This window comes from Pocillopora verrucosa, chromosome 4 (genome assembly GCF_036669915.1).
Source record: "Pocillopora verrucosa isolate sample1 chromosome 4, ASM3666991v2, whole genome shotgun sequence".
NCBI classification, from domain to species: domain Eukaryota; kingdom Metazoa; phylum Cnidaria; class Anthozoa; order Scleractinia; family Pocilloporidae; genus Pocillopora; species Pocillopora verrucosa.
In genome coordinates this window covers 159,708-174,587 of record NC_089315.1, presented here as the reverse complement: position 1 = coordinate 174,587, position 14,880 = coordinate 159,708, and the positions used below count along the sequence as shown (strand labels likewise).

Here is a 14,880-nt window from a genome sequence, read left to right as displayed (position 1 = left end):
TTCGTTGTTATAGTCAGCTTTAAAAGTTAAACTCTACTTGTGCTGACAAGAAGCCACCCTAAGGGCAGGTGAAATGTTGCGTAAGCGTCTCCGCGAAAGGCACATCCAGACAACTTGCATGGAAAAACTGGCCGCAGCTATCGCACCCAAGCCAATCCTCTCCATCGTCGTCTTTGCAAATCTTACAGACCAGCTAGCTAGAAACCATATATATAATTATTCTTGGTGCCTTTCCAAATGCCACTGACTCCCTCTCCGAAGCCTCCATTGTTTATTAAAGCAGTAAGAGATATGAGTTCAATCAACACTTTTGAAAAATTGCTTAAACTGTGAAGTAAACTGTTAACATTTCGGCTTTACAACACGATTGTCTCTGGAACAACAAATTATGTTTCTATATGAAGTATAAAAGCTGTTTCACAGCTGACCGCTCATATTTGGGTCGTTTTTTCTATCCCCGCTCGTCGCCCGTGATGTAGTAACTCCCTTCCGTAAATATTAATCTATGTGATGAGTCTAGCCATTGATAACTAAGTGGTCTAAACTGGTTACAGGTAGTTTACATATGAGTCTTTTCGTAGATTGAGCAATTTGTTCAGTATGCAAGTCATAGGATCTGCATGGAGCCAATGGCTATGCACCCCGCTAACGTGTCATAATTATTAAATTAATTTTAGTGCTTCAGTACTATATTTCGCCAAGGTATATGTGCAAGTTTTATTAGCATTCGAGAAAGTAAGTAAAAAGTTTATTTCTGGCTTCTAATTAAGTTTTAGTTTTCCTCCAACCCATATCATAGACCCCATAGGCAGTTTTGATTGTTTCTGTATGTTACTAGTGTTAGTAACTTATTCCAGATCACTGGACCGTTGTATAAGTGTATGCGTCGAATACCTTTGATGTAATAGACTAGTGTTTTCGGTATGTAGGGCATATACATCCATTAAACTGTCTGGTCCCAAAACAAGCCCCTTTCTGCTGTAGTGTTTAGCAGTTAGCAAAGCTATGTGCTCTTCGGGTGTGGTCTAAGATCATTCCGAGAAGGAACAGCTCGAAGAGAAGCACAGGCTTATTTTCTTATGAATGGTTTATCTGTCTTTCCATCGCCAAAATACAACCTTTTCAATGAAACTTTGTTGATTTTCTTTTAAACAAAAGACATTCAAAGAAGATAATTAAATGGCGTCAAGAGTGCAATTTTCACAGAGGAAATTAAAATGTCGTCGCACTCATGCCGAGTACCCATTTTTTTTTTGGCCTCCTCACCTAGAGGCCTGGTATTGAATGTTTTTTCAAATTTTAATGCGCATGACTTGAATTTTTGCGAGAGGAACAAACAGTAAATATGGAGGATGGCGACGGCATTACAGGCGAAAATTGAGAGTCTGGGAGTAAAACTGCGAGAGGAGAACAAATCAAGAGAATGCGAACTGTTAGGAAAAGGAAATGATAAGTCCACCTGCCCGAAAAAGCCTCTTCTTCCTCTAGATCTAACGACGAGTACCCGTCAAGACAGACCAGGTGAAAAGATATGTGTGTATGTGGCACCATGTAATGTGTAGTTGGCAACCTGGTATATACAGGTTTTTCTCTGTTAGAGGTAAATCGCGGTACCATGAATCTCTCAACAGATTTTTTTTGTATTTGGCGTCTCCTTTAAATTCGGTTTCTGTCACTGTTTTGTTGAAAATCAGAAAATACTTGTTTTATTTCTAGGGCGAGATTTATCTTTATTTTGGTTCGTAAATAAGCTTGTGTATTTTGGTGAATGTGATAATGCACATAACGTTCGATAACGACTTGGATTGTCACTGTGTGAAGCTTCATACAGTGTTACCGTGTCAATAAAAGAATTCTGTTGTTGAATATCTCAAATTTGATTAATATCCTAAGGTTGGATCAGTCACAAGAACTTTCAAAGCATTAGCTTAGGTTAGGTTTATTCGCTAGTTTTCTCTGTATCTCCATCATCTGTGATTAGCTGTACATGTTGGCAATTTGCTATACGTCTTCAATTTTGTGTGTTGAGGTAACTGAAGGGATTTTAATCGTATTTTCTTTTCCGTTTATTGAATACGATTTTGAAGTTAACTTTTCAATTTTTAAATGATTGGTTTTATGTGTTGTATATCTTTAACAAATTTTTACATCACTGAAGCTTTGAAATTACTCTGAGTTTTTTGGCTCTTGTCACCATACTTTTCATTAATATTTATTTAGTGAAACTTCAAACTTAACTTTGATTTTGATGTGTTAAGCTACTTGTACTAATTGGGTCTGTAGATTTGTTGGATTTTCATCAAAAATTGCCAGAGTATTTGTATTTGCGCCAAATTGTGCAAGGCTTTTACAAAATTCAAAATATTTCTCCTATAATGTCCCTTCATGTGAGAACAATGGAAATATTTTATATTATCCAACTTCGAAATAGATTTTCTCAGGAACCAATAGAACTAGCGAAAAGCCTCTCATACTTTGTTAGCTTATAATCGGCTGATTAATACTGTCCAGTTTTTTTCAAGGTCCATGGTAATGCGGAGGCTGATAATTCAGTAAAGCAAACAATGTCATTTTTGTATTTAAGGTCTCACACACACTTACCTGAACAAAAACTGCGAAAAATTTTATCATTTTCATTATCTATACTTAATTGCCAATTACAATTGTAACTGTATACATTGTTCTGCTACTATTGTTTGTTTTGTCCAATCAGCATTTTGTTACACACTTTAAATTCAACTTTGTACTTTGTAAAATCAGAACTGAAGATGACAGAAGAACTGTCGAAACATGTTTTTAAAAAGTGTTGTTATTTTCTTAAATTCTATACATAGAGTAAATAGTTTTAACTATGGGTTGTTTAAAAGCAGGGCAGATAGGGGAATTTTTTTGGTAGGCACCCTATTTTGTTGATAGCAACCCTAAATAAGGAGGCTAGAAAACTTCAATGAGAGATAATGTAGTATTGGTGAAAACAAGAAACAGGTGTTTAAAAATGTACACTACAATTAGGCATCCTTATTGCACATGTTTGTAATTTATAGTTGTTAAAATGAGAGAAATAGAATGTGAATCAAAACCCTTAATTACTCTCCCCCCCTCTCCTACCTTATACCATATAATCCCCTCATACAATTGAGTCAGGTGGTGCCTCTCTTAAATATGTAAAATATATTAAGTTAAATACATAAAGAAATCTTGGTTATAGTCTATCCTTGCAGTATAGCACCTGATGCATTCACAGAGCGTGGTATATCTGAAAGTTGGACAAATCAATTAGAAACAATTTTACTGTGACTCTGAGTTTCATGCTTACGTGATCATCAGACAGATTTGAATGAATCATGATCCATTAAAATGTGTCTGATGATTGCATAAGCGTGAAACTCAGAGTCACAGAAAAGTTATGTCTTATTGATTTGTCCAACTTAAGTTAAATACATAAATTTTTGCATTATGTTGCTTTCCACAAGGATCAACTGGTATAAATTTTGTGAACATAGAGGGGAATTTTTTGTCTGATTTAAATTTGGTGATTCGACAGAAACATTTTTAGCATGGAAAGGAAAGTGAGGCTTCACATGCTTATTTGGCTTTTTGACCAAAGTTGTTGAAAGGGTGAATAAAGTTATGAACTAGATAAATTTCCATTGGGGCCCAGTTGTTCAAAGGGCAGATAACACTATCTAAGAGTTAAATTGCTATCTAGCAGATAGGTGTAAACAAATAGTACTGTGCTATGCACCAGATAGGGATTTATCTAGTGGATAGTGTTATCCACCCTTCAAACAACCAGGACCATGCAGTATGTTCTGTCATCACTTATCTGGTGGATTAAAAGGATATTACATGGCCATGCGGGGATACAAATTTTATCTTTGAGTGCTGAAAGTATCTCTCACAAGTGAGCAAAGGGAACAAGTGAGAGATACTTTTAGCAGGAGAAGATAAAATTTGTATCCCCAAGTGGCCATGTAATGTTCTGTTTATTTTATAAATACTGATGAAATTCCTACTTAGAAGACAACTTTTTTTTAAATTCATTTTCCAAACAGCAAAATAGTGCAATTAAAGTGGTCACCTATCACAAAATGCCTGTTACAAAAATGTTATAAAACTCAGATATAAAGTTTTAAAGGAGAAATAAAGACAATAATACTTATATTTTCTGTTCCAAAAAGTCAAAATTCTAATGAAGAAGAGAAAAATTCTATAACAGCCATTTTGTAAATGAAATTTCAAAAGAACTGGCCGCATGCCTGAGCAGGAAGCTCTCTTGTATTTGGCTAGTTGTGTTAGTAACCATGGCAACACCAATATCCTCACATATGAAATATAAAAATAGTATCTTCACTGCACGTGGTGAAGATATGTTTTTTTTGTAAAAGGAAAAATCCTGGTATCTCATCAGTATCTATATAATAGAGAGATTTATCCTTTTGATATGGTCATCCATCTTATGTACAACTGGGCTATAACCTTCAACTACTAGTGTGAATATTCAGACTTAATCGAATCTCTACCCCGCTGGTGTTTTGGCAGAACTTCTGCATGGTTAAGTTTGTTAAAAGGGTTTTTCAACCATCCACTGAATGTTGATTTGCTAATTCTTGCAGCGTCTTTCTCTTTTGCAGTGAATTTATCAGTACCATCTCAGCAAAGACTGGGACGGCATCGTCAGTTGCCAGGAAACGCTAGAAGCTGTTGTAGAGAGGACGACAGGTAAGGTCAATTATTTTCAAATGAATGTGATTTTCATTTATTATTTCTGTGTCTGAACATAATTATGTAATATCTGTATACATATACATGGATATGTATTTGTGTAATCAGTTGAATAACAAAATATACCAAATGGAAAATTGATGGCAGAAATGAAACTGGGAGTGATTTGTGCAATGTTTAAGCTAAGTCAGTGCTGTGGCAATCCCAATAACTATGTGTTTTATAATCGTGTAATTATATAAATTACTTATTGAAATGAACATGTTAAATTCATTGAAATGAGTGAGCTGACTCTCAAATAATTGAAATGTTGCTGTGTGTTGAATAAATGCATTCACTGTCTTTGTTTCAACAGTCAAATTGAGGCAAAGCTTCAAGAAATAACTAAACAGACTGGGATTCTAAAGTTAAAAGATAAAGTAAGTAATATTCACTTGATATATGGTAGATTTATAGTTTCTGTACTCAGCAATTTTTAGGCAATAAGTTAAAAACAATCATTTGTGAGGCGTCTACAAATGTACAGTTGATGCTGCCACAGTGCTCTTGGGATATTGTATTACCTTGTATTGTACGCTCTTCCCCATTACATGAATTTGTTACATGTATTGCAAAATAAATCACATGAAAAGGCTTTTTTGTGATTTCTTCTGTTTTAGTTGATTATGTAGTGCTGATCTGTCTTGGTTCACAAGATAGCTATAAAAACTTTATATAGAGAAAGATATTTTTCATCTTGTCATGAGTGTGGGACAAAGAAAAAATCTGGGTCCCCATGAGGAATCAAACCCAAGACCTTCAGATTCCAATGTTGAAATTGCCAATCCTAGCCATATGCAGGACATGTGTTATATGAACTTCACAACTGATCAATTGTTCACTGGAGTGCGAAATCCCAAGGTCTAAGGTTCAATTCCTCATGGGGACTCAGAATTTTTTCTTTGTCTCACACTCATGACAAGATGAAAAACATCTTTCTCTTTTTCTTTACCAAGCTCAAAACTTACCATCTCTCTTATTCTATTTATTCCAATATACTTTCTGAATATGTGTGCCATTGCTAGCAAATTATGTTTAGAATGGAAGGTATTATGAACATTATCAGTTAATAGCAAATAACCATACACAATAATATTAGTACCACAACTATTTCACAAATGTCACCCAACAGCCAGTAGGATATAACATAGGTTCAAAGTAGTTAAAATAGCCAATTTAAGCCTGAAATTTAATGGCTAAAAACTTAAGTTTTCTCAGTCTGTGGTTTGTCACTGTTAAACCCAGGTTTCCTTGTATCCTATTAGGTGTTTTTCTGAATAATAGAACAAGAATAATAGAAATAAACTTTCTAACGTCTTCAAGCATCTGGAAATTATGATGATGATAGATGGATAGATAAACCCTTCAAAGGGCATGTTACATTAAATGAGAATTTCTAACACATGTTTGAATAAATTCCATCAGAGTGTGCATTTCACCATCCATGATTTGGAGGTTGTTGAAGAAATTGGTAGTGGGACATGTGGTCAAGTATGCAAGATGAGGCACAAGAATACTGGAGATGTGTTGGCAGTTAAGGTATATTTTGGTTTTTGAAGAGATTATCAAATAACTTGGGTTATTTTGCATTCCTGTTGTTGGAATTCCCTAGTTGAACCCCTGTTGGAAGTTTTTAATTTGTATAATAATTCTGCAGATCAAATGCAGTGGTAAATATTCAGGCAGAAAATCACTGAATTCACAGAAAAAAACAAACCTGCTGATGTAAACTTTATGCTTTGCTGCTCTAGAATTATCAACAGGAAAGATTCCACATTTTGTGAAACTATCATAGAATTAACCTTTTCACTTCCACAATTTCATCTTCTTATTGTCTGCCACACAGTTCTTGTGATGTTACTTCAGAGAACTTGGTATTGGGTCAACTAATAATCCCTTGACTGATATTTTTCTTTATTCTCATCACTTGCATACTTGATTTTGTATTGATATTAAGTTCAAGGGTTAATGCACATAACAAATAAGAGAAAATTTAAAGCAAAGCCATACTGCCTTTGGCAATCATCTCCTTAAGTGCAGTTTTAGCTAAAGAAAAAATTCATAAACTAGAAGAAAGGAAAGTCTGCTTGTCTATCACGTTAATGCAATGTAAAAAAGAGTGAAAAGAACATGACATAACATCAGCAAACAGTTCTCTCTTTTGACATTGTAAAGAGTAACCTATCCTTACCAAAAATTGTCTTCAAGTGTGCTAAAAAATTTCCTAAGCTTACCACCATTTTTAGTCTTCCTAAGCCACTTGGCTGTTAACCCTTAACTCCCATGAGTGACCATGACAGAATTTCTCTTTACAATATCTATACAATATCAACCAGATAAGTGATAAGAATAAAGAATGAGATCAATATGGGTATGATTAGTTGATCCAATTCCAAACTCTCTGAACTCTTGTAAGAATTGTTTGGTTGACAGTAGGGAGAGTTACAAATTTGATCTAGGAGTTTAAGGGTTAATTTGAAACACAGACAAGACCAGTTTAATCTTTGGAATCTCATAATGTTTTAAATAGTAAGCCACCAATGGCATTGGTAAAAATTACCAAATCTCTTGGGCTTATTTCTCCATTAAGCAATAACACTCTGAAGCCTTAGAAAATGCTTTTAGTTAGAAGAATGATAAATTTGTTTTCCTGTTTTTATATGACTTTTGCCTAATTACAATAACGCTTTCCTAGAAAAGAAAAGCAAAAGAGCAAAGACCCAAATAGAAATCAATCAGACAAATTTAAATTTCTACAGACAGAGCTAACCTTTACATCTTTAGGATGGAGAGGAGAAACGTGTTTGCAAATCAATTTTAATACCTTTTTTTTTTGTTTTCCAAAATTTTTAGATCCAAATCAGATTCCTAAAAATGTGTTCTGGACCTGCAAATTTTGATTATCACATGCCTTTTTTGCTGCAGCAAATTGCAATTCAATGCCCATTCATCTGTGTGCAGGGTTTATTTTATAGTAGCATGTTCATAGCCATGCATATAATTTTTAAAGATGATGGAGTTGTAAATTGTATCTTTTCACCTACATTTTGAAATGTGTAGAAAATGCGCAGGAGTCAAAACAAAGAAGAACAGAAGAGAATAATTATGGATCTTGAAGTTGTGATGAAGTGTCATGGCTGCCCCTTTATTGTCAACTGTCTGGGATCGTTTATTTCCAAGGTGAGGTTATTGTACAGTCCCATCAAGAGTTTTTTCTCACTGGCAACATCCCAATGGGGTATGAAACTAATTTTTAGTGATTTTTTTAGGAGTACCAGAAGTTCTATTTTTAGTGTAGATCATCTTTTGTTTTGTAAAATTTTTCATGGTCATTTTCCTTACATTTAGTAATAATTATAGATAAAACATTGTCATTAAACAATATTGCCAAGAAGCATTGGAAATTAAGGTAGACAAATGAAATGTGTACAGTCAGATCATTCTAATTTATGTAAGATGTCACCCAGTTAATGAAAATGTTTGGGTCTGTTTTGAAAGATTAGGTCAGTGGGTGTGATATCAATCTATGAAAGGATAAGAATGCTCCAGAAACCATACATTTGCTATCTCCACCATATCAAAGAATATATGAACTTATGACAATGATCATGCTATGGGATTTTAAAGAGTAACCTAACCTGGTGAAAATTCATTTCAAATGTTCTTAAAATTTAACATTAGATGCCATCATTTTGAACCATTCTTTGGAACCTGTTACTTAACAAACCATCATTACCATCTATGTTCATCTTGTGACAGTTTCTTTCAGTGTTGAGTTTTATGAGATGTAAATAATCCTGTTAATTGCTTTTCTATAATTCTGTGAAAATTTTAGTTGTTGTATTCTGTAGTTATGTGAATGGGCTATGCTATTATTAATGCATGGAATAAAATGTCCAATAACCCTTCACACAAATTTAATGGGATAATTCAACTCTAACTCTGGAAAATTATTGATTTAAAGCAAAAGATGCTCATAACAGCCACTTAAGCATTAGCCTGTGAGTACTGCATGGTAGTAATTGCTTAGGGTCTATGGTAAGGGTTAGGGTTTAGGGTTAGGGTTAAGGTTGCTTGATTGTGATTCTTGTTTTTCAGTCTGATGTTTTCATTTGTATGGAGTTAATGACAACATGTCTGGATAAATTGATGAAAAAACTCCAGTTTCCAATTCCAGAAGATGTGCTGGGGAAAATATCTGTTTCTGTGAGTACATTGTACCAGCATACATGTATGTAGATATAAATGCAAGATTCCTGTTACAACAGAGTTGCATTGTTTACAACCCTCTCTGTTAACTTTATAATATAATAATATAACTGTAAAAATTTTGCCCTACTTATTGGCTGAAAATGAGTGCCTTTTTCAAGTAATACAACTGCAAAGTTGTAACACAAGTGCAAATTAAAAATAGTGCCAGCTGTCTGAATTTTGTCTGGCTTGACTTTCAGGGATGCTTTTTTCATGTGAATTATTGATAAGTAACAACATATTTCTTGTATAATATGGTGCACATAAGCACTTGTAGTTTCTCCAAAGACTTAAAATTGCACTCACCCTATGGACCTATGCAGTGTTGTGCTTCTTCCAAATTGCATTTGAAATCATGTTATTACCCATATTAATTTGTTCGATTGTGTGAAAGGTTGGGTCGAATTACAGATTCAGGACTAAGGGGGTGGGCTGTGTATGTCTACTATTTTCTTCTTAATCCCCTCTACATTACATGCTGGCAATATGCCACGTTTGCTATTATTGTTCTTTTTCTGACTGTATACTCCATGTTTGTATTTTGTCATTTGCTATTCTGAATCCATCATCCAAACTGTACTGGAACATGAACTGGAACATTTTGGTATGAAACTGCACAAACTAGATTTATTTTGCACAACCAGTGCTCTCAAAACTGAATAACACTTGATGATGGTACTGTCATTCATGTACAGTTGGTTTATAACTGTGCACTAACTTATGCCAGCCTTTAGAAGGTGCTAAATAGCGCTTGATGAGTGTACTGACATACACTTAAATTATCAATGTGCACTTACTCATACAAGCTTTAAGAAGGTGCTAAATAGCGCTTGATGAGTGTACTGACATACACTTGAATTATCAATGTGCACTTACTCATACAAGCCTCAAGGAGGTGCTTAATATTGAGAAAATTAAGAAGAAGAAGAAGAAGACCTTTATTTATTCAGGATAGCCCATTCAGATGCTCTAAGCACTGCTATTGCGCTTGATGAGTGTACTGACATACACTTAAATTATCAATGTGCACTTACTCATACAAGCCTAAGGAAGGTGCTAAATAGCACTTGATGAGTGTACTGACATACACTTGAATTATCAATGTGCACTTACTCATACAAGCCTCAAGTAGGTGCTTAATATTGAGAAAATTAAGAAGAAGAAGAAGAAGAAGACCTTTATTTATTCAGGATAGCCCATTCAGATGCTCTAAGCGCTGCTATTAATTGGGGCACTGATAAAAATTAAAATGATAAGACCTACACAATCATGCTAAAATACTACTTCTACTGGTAACCCTTAGGAAAAGTTAAGTTAATCTTAAAATATGGGCTATATACAGTTACAGTAAAAATGAATAAAATCTTGAAACATTAAAAATTTAGCTTATTGAAGATTACAGAAACATTAAAATAAAAAGATTTTTTAGCTAAGTCAGTTCTAACCCTTGGCAAGTGTAACATGTTCATTTGCCTCGTAATTCGATTTTGGACAGAACTGTTAAAAATAAAATAGTTTTTAAAAAATTGTGGACGACGTCCTTTAATGCATCTTTTGACGAGTTCATCAACATGGCTCTCTCGTTTATTTACCAGAGATGGCCACTTAAGGTAACCCAAAGCTCTGTCACTGTCGCTCATTTTTGAAACAATTTTAGCGGCACGTCTTTGAAGCCTCTCCAATGACGAACTGTTGCCAGCTCCGCAGCAGTTCCACACGGTGTCACAATAATCCAAAATAGGACGAATATAAGCTGTGTAAATGGAATTAGCACAGTCAGATGTAAGATTCCCCCTAATGCGTCCTAGCATTCCCAGTCGTTCACCAAATCGGGACAAACATACTTAACATGAGAATTCCAAGAAATATGTTCAACAACTCCTAAATACTTGAATTATGATTACTTTGTAACCAAAAACCCTTTGTAAGGTTTGTAAGGTTATGTTTTGCCGTTTTCCTAAATAGACATTAGTTTATTTTAGCTATAGTAAATCTCAGCTTGTTAGTGGAAATCATGGAATCATCGAATGATAGAAATTCTTTCACTGTTTCTATTTGTTACTTGTTCAGATTGTCAAGGCTTTGAATTATTTAAAGGAGACCCATGGAGTTATGCACAGAGGCAAGTTATCAAAGAAATTAAACTATGACTCTGAGATGTGTATCAAGTAGAAGGGTTTGTCATTGATGCTAAAGACGGTGTATTACTCAATGTTTGATCGACTTACTTTAGTTTCGCTTTATGTATTCCAGATGTCAAACCATCCAATGTTTTACTGGACCAGAATGGTTCCGTGAAACTTTGTGATTTTGGTATCAGTGGTCGTTTGGTTGATTCAAAAGCAAAGACAAGAAGTGCAGGATGTGCGGCCTACATGGCAGTGAGTTAAAAACTTGTTTTAATTTAAATTCCATTCCGTTTTCTCAGTTTCTTTGACTTCGTCGTTTATGTTGTGATGACTCTGATTGTTTTCAACAAATCATCAGAAGCAGTGTGCCAGTTTTTCGGAAAACGTGGCTACCTTGTTTCTGTCGTTTAAGTAGGCCACCACCGCGCCCAACAAATTAATCGACAGTCAGCACTACAAACGGCACAAAAGGAAATTACCAATCGCATACCATTCATTCTCACATTATACTCTCACAACCAAGCCGTTGAATCCATCATTCTTAAAAACTTTAAAGTACTTAAAAATGAATCTGATACGGGTACTATCTTTTCGCAACCTCCACTAATTTCATTCAAACGTTGCAACTACATAGGCAACATTTTGGTTAGAAGTTCATTTCAAACCAATGACCAACCCGAAGCTTTCCTTTGTCCTTTCGTGCATAACGTTGAGAAAATATCAGAACCCAAACGATCATTAAGATCACCGATCACTTCACGTGCACCTCCGCCAATGTCATCTACTGCATAACTTGCACTTATTGCAAAAAGTTTTACATTGGTAAAACAAGAAGACGACTCGGTGACCGATTCCGAGAACACGTCTGCGCCGTAGATAGGAGTGACAAGGACGCATCCAAACCAGTCGCTAGACACTTTAATCTCCCTAATCATTCTAAACAACACATGGTAGTCTGCGGACTTTCCTTACATCTATGCAGTTGGGGAGGCCGCAAAACTCTTGAACAATAATTTATCTTTCAAGTCGGCATTCATAATCCCCACGATATTAGCGAACGCTTTTCATTCAACTAATTTATTCTTGTTTTTGCCGTCAGTAGCGTGGCTCCATTTTCTGCTTAGAAACACACACACACAACCCACAATTCCTTCATTCGCTTCGACTAAGGGTTAGCGCTCAAAACGCCACTTTGAACTCATTACGGTTGCCAAGTTGAAAAAACCAAAACGATCTTGCTATACTCCCCCATTGACGCAGAATCATAGTTTCTTTAGAAACTTACCCCCTTATTCATTTATTAACGTTTGCCTCGCGTTGTTCCAACTGTATACTGGCAGTCTTATCAACGGGAAGAGGTAGACCTGTTACGCGCCACCTTTTAGACTTTACTGTAATTGGCTGGCGTCTAACAACTGTGATTGGATATATTTGATCCTTTCAGTCTTAAAGCAGTTGTCGGCAAATGGTTTTTAGGTTTGTTCTAAGCTATGAATTACTGTGCTTCTATACCGATTTTCTACCTCTTAATTAAATTGTCTAATACTTTTTTAACAGCCGGAGCGCATTGACCCGCCAGACCCTATGAACCCAGATTATGACGTCAGAGCAGATGTGTGGAGCTTGGGAATAAGTTTGGTGAGCAAAGTCTTGTCCTTTTTTTTTTTTTTTTTTTTTTTTTTTAAGAAAAACAGTAGATAGAACTAAAACGTTATTATATTAAGGTTCTGCCTTGTCGCTACCTCTAACCCAAGTACTTAAGATTGTTGTGAATCTTTGGCTCGTCAGTCTTCTTCTGCCTCAATACCGAGCCTACAATTAGTGATGTCGTTATCCTCGCCTTGAACCGTTTGCCGTAACATTTAAGGTAGACCTCTTCATTATGTGGACCTTTTCGCCTGTTACAAAGTGTACAGAAAGAAGTATAAATGATTTTGTGTGTACGTGCGTTACTTTTCAGCATCATTCAGTTCAAACTATTTCGTAAATACATTATATGCCAAGTGCTTGAGATCAAACCGGACAGTGCTTTTCTTGTGCCTAAGTGTGTTTTCTGACATGACTTACTGTCGGTTATATTGCAGGTTGAGCTGGCTACTGGAGAGTTTCCATACAGAAATTGTACCACAGAGTTTGAAGTTCTGTCTCGTGTGATGAGTGAAGATCCTCCTTTACTTCCCAGACAAGGATTTACTGCTAACTTTTACTCTTTTGTCAAGACATGGTAAGAAACCCTGTCATCTTAAAGGAATCCAGAACGACTTAACAAACTTGGTTTGCAGAAAATGATTCGATAGTTATCGTTGATGATGTTGTTTCTTTTAGTTTGATAAAGGACTACAGATATCGACCCAAGTATAACGCGTTGCTGGTACGTGGTAGTGATTAATTTCTTGATTCACTTTTTATTTTTACGTGACACGGTAGTAACCCAAAGGATCGGTCGGTTCTTCTCTTGGGGAAGTGGCTGGGAAGGTTTGTCCATAATTGTTAGTGTACCTAAGACTGCTATTGTATTTTGACAGGTGCCTTGCAATCAACATTTTAACGGTTGCTTTGGTAATCGGCCTACTCTTGTTTTTGTTTTTGTTTTTTTCTATTTTCGTAATATTTCTTATTAAAGCAGGATTTAACTTAAGTAAGTTTTGTTTTGCAGAAACACCCATTTATTCTTGGATATGAACAAAAAGAAGTCAACTTGGCGGGATGGCTGGCTGCTGTTGTCGAAGATTCGAATTTTCGTGGCACAGAAGTGTAGAGCACGATGTTAGGTCAATAGCCTAACAAGAACACTATATTTTAGGTAAATGTGTACGTCTTGTAGGGCCTAAAGTCCTACGATAAAAGTCACCATACAAAGTCTGGTGACAAAAATTGTATTAAAGGATTCCGTTAAACACCTGCTATCTAGCCCCTTTGAAGCTCGTTCAAACGTTGAACCGATTGTTTTCTCGGGTGGAAGTAGTCAGCGTGGCCTGCACCTGATTCAATTGTAAGGTACTCATCGCGTTTGAGCCGAGCGACAGCTCTATAAACAATGATTAAAGAACTGGTGATGCTTTTTCTCGTCTTCGTTTGTTTGTCTTTACTAATTGTTATCTGTCAATAAACTTAACGGTGGCTTAGCTTAGAACATGAGATCCAATCAGTAGGCAACAATCCTGTCAACCGCACTTTTGCCAAACTAAGCATTAAAGGGTAATCTCGTGGTGTTACGGATCACCAAATAACATAATGCAAGATCTTCAGAAGAAACATCACATTAGCCTGGCACAATATAATACAAGTACCTTAAGTTTCAGAATTTCAGAATGTCTTTCACCGTAATGTTATCTTGCCGCAAGATGTCATTGATGCACATCATAAAGAGACTGCATGCGAAATGTAAATTGAACATAAGCATTGATTGTTACAAGTTCGTAAAAGGCGTACCATTCGGGTCCACTCGGCTCATGACTTTTAAAAATTACGTGTACTTAGTATTTGATGAAATGTGCGTCTCACAATTTGATCTGTTTTCTTGATGTTATTTATTTTGAGTAGTATTGTTCGAAATAAACAATCATTTGTATTACTTAACATTTTGTTTGATGTTTGACTGAAAGATATCTACATAGTGCTTCCACAAGTCAAGTCTAAACAGTGCTTGTTTGTACGAAGCTAGTCTGTTTCACTTAAGAAAAAAAGGTGTCTCCGACTCTTTGGTCAACCATTAATGTGTAAAAAAAGTGACCTA

At 35.5% G+C, this 14,880-nt stretch overlaps 1 protein-coding gene across 1 annotated transcript; it reads left to right on the top strand.

The window, feature by feature from the left end:
- Positions 1-1,327: 1,327 nt before the first annotated feature.
- On the top strand, positions 1,328-14,723 carry LOC131785341 (dual specificity mitogen-activated protein kinase kinase 7-like). Its single transcript, XM_059102221.2, has 12 exons — positions 1,328-1,521; positions 4,635-4,722; positions 5,081-5,144; positions 6,190-6,303; positions 7,825-7,944; positions 8,863-8,970; positions 11,086-11,137; positions 11,269-11,396; positions 12,702-12,782; positions 13,229-13,368; positions 13,470-13,515; positions 13,801-14,723. The coding sequence occupies exons 1-12, from the start codon at positions 1,353-1,355 to the stop codon at positions 13,900-13,902; spliced, it is 1,212 nt and encodes a 403-aa protein (XP_058958204.1). The 5' UTR covers positions 1,328-1,352; the 3' UTR covers positions 13,903-14,723.
- The last annotated feature ends 157 nt before the right edge of the window (positions 14,724-14,880 follow it).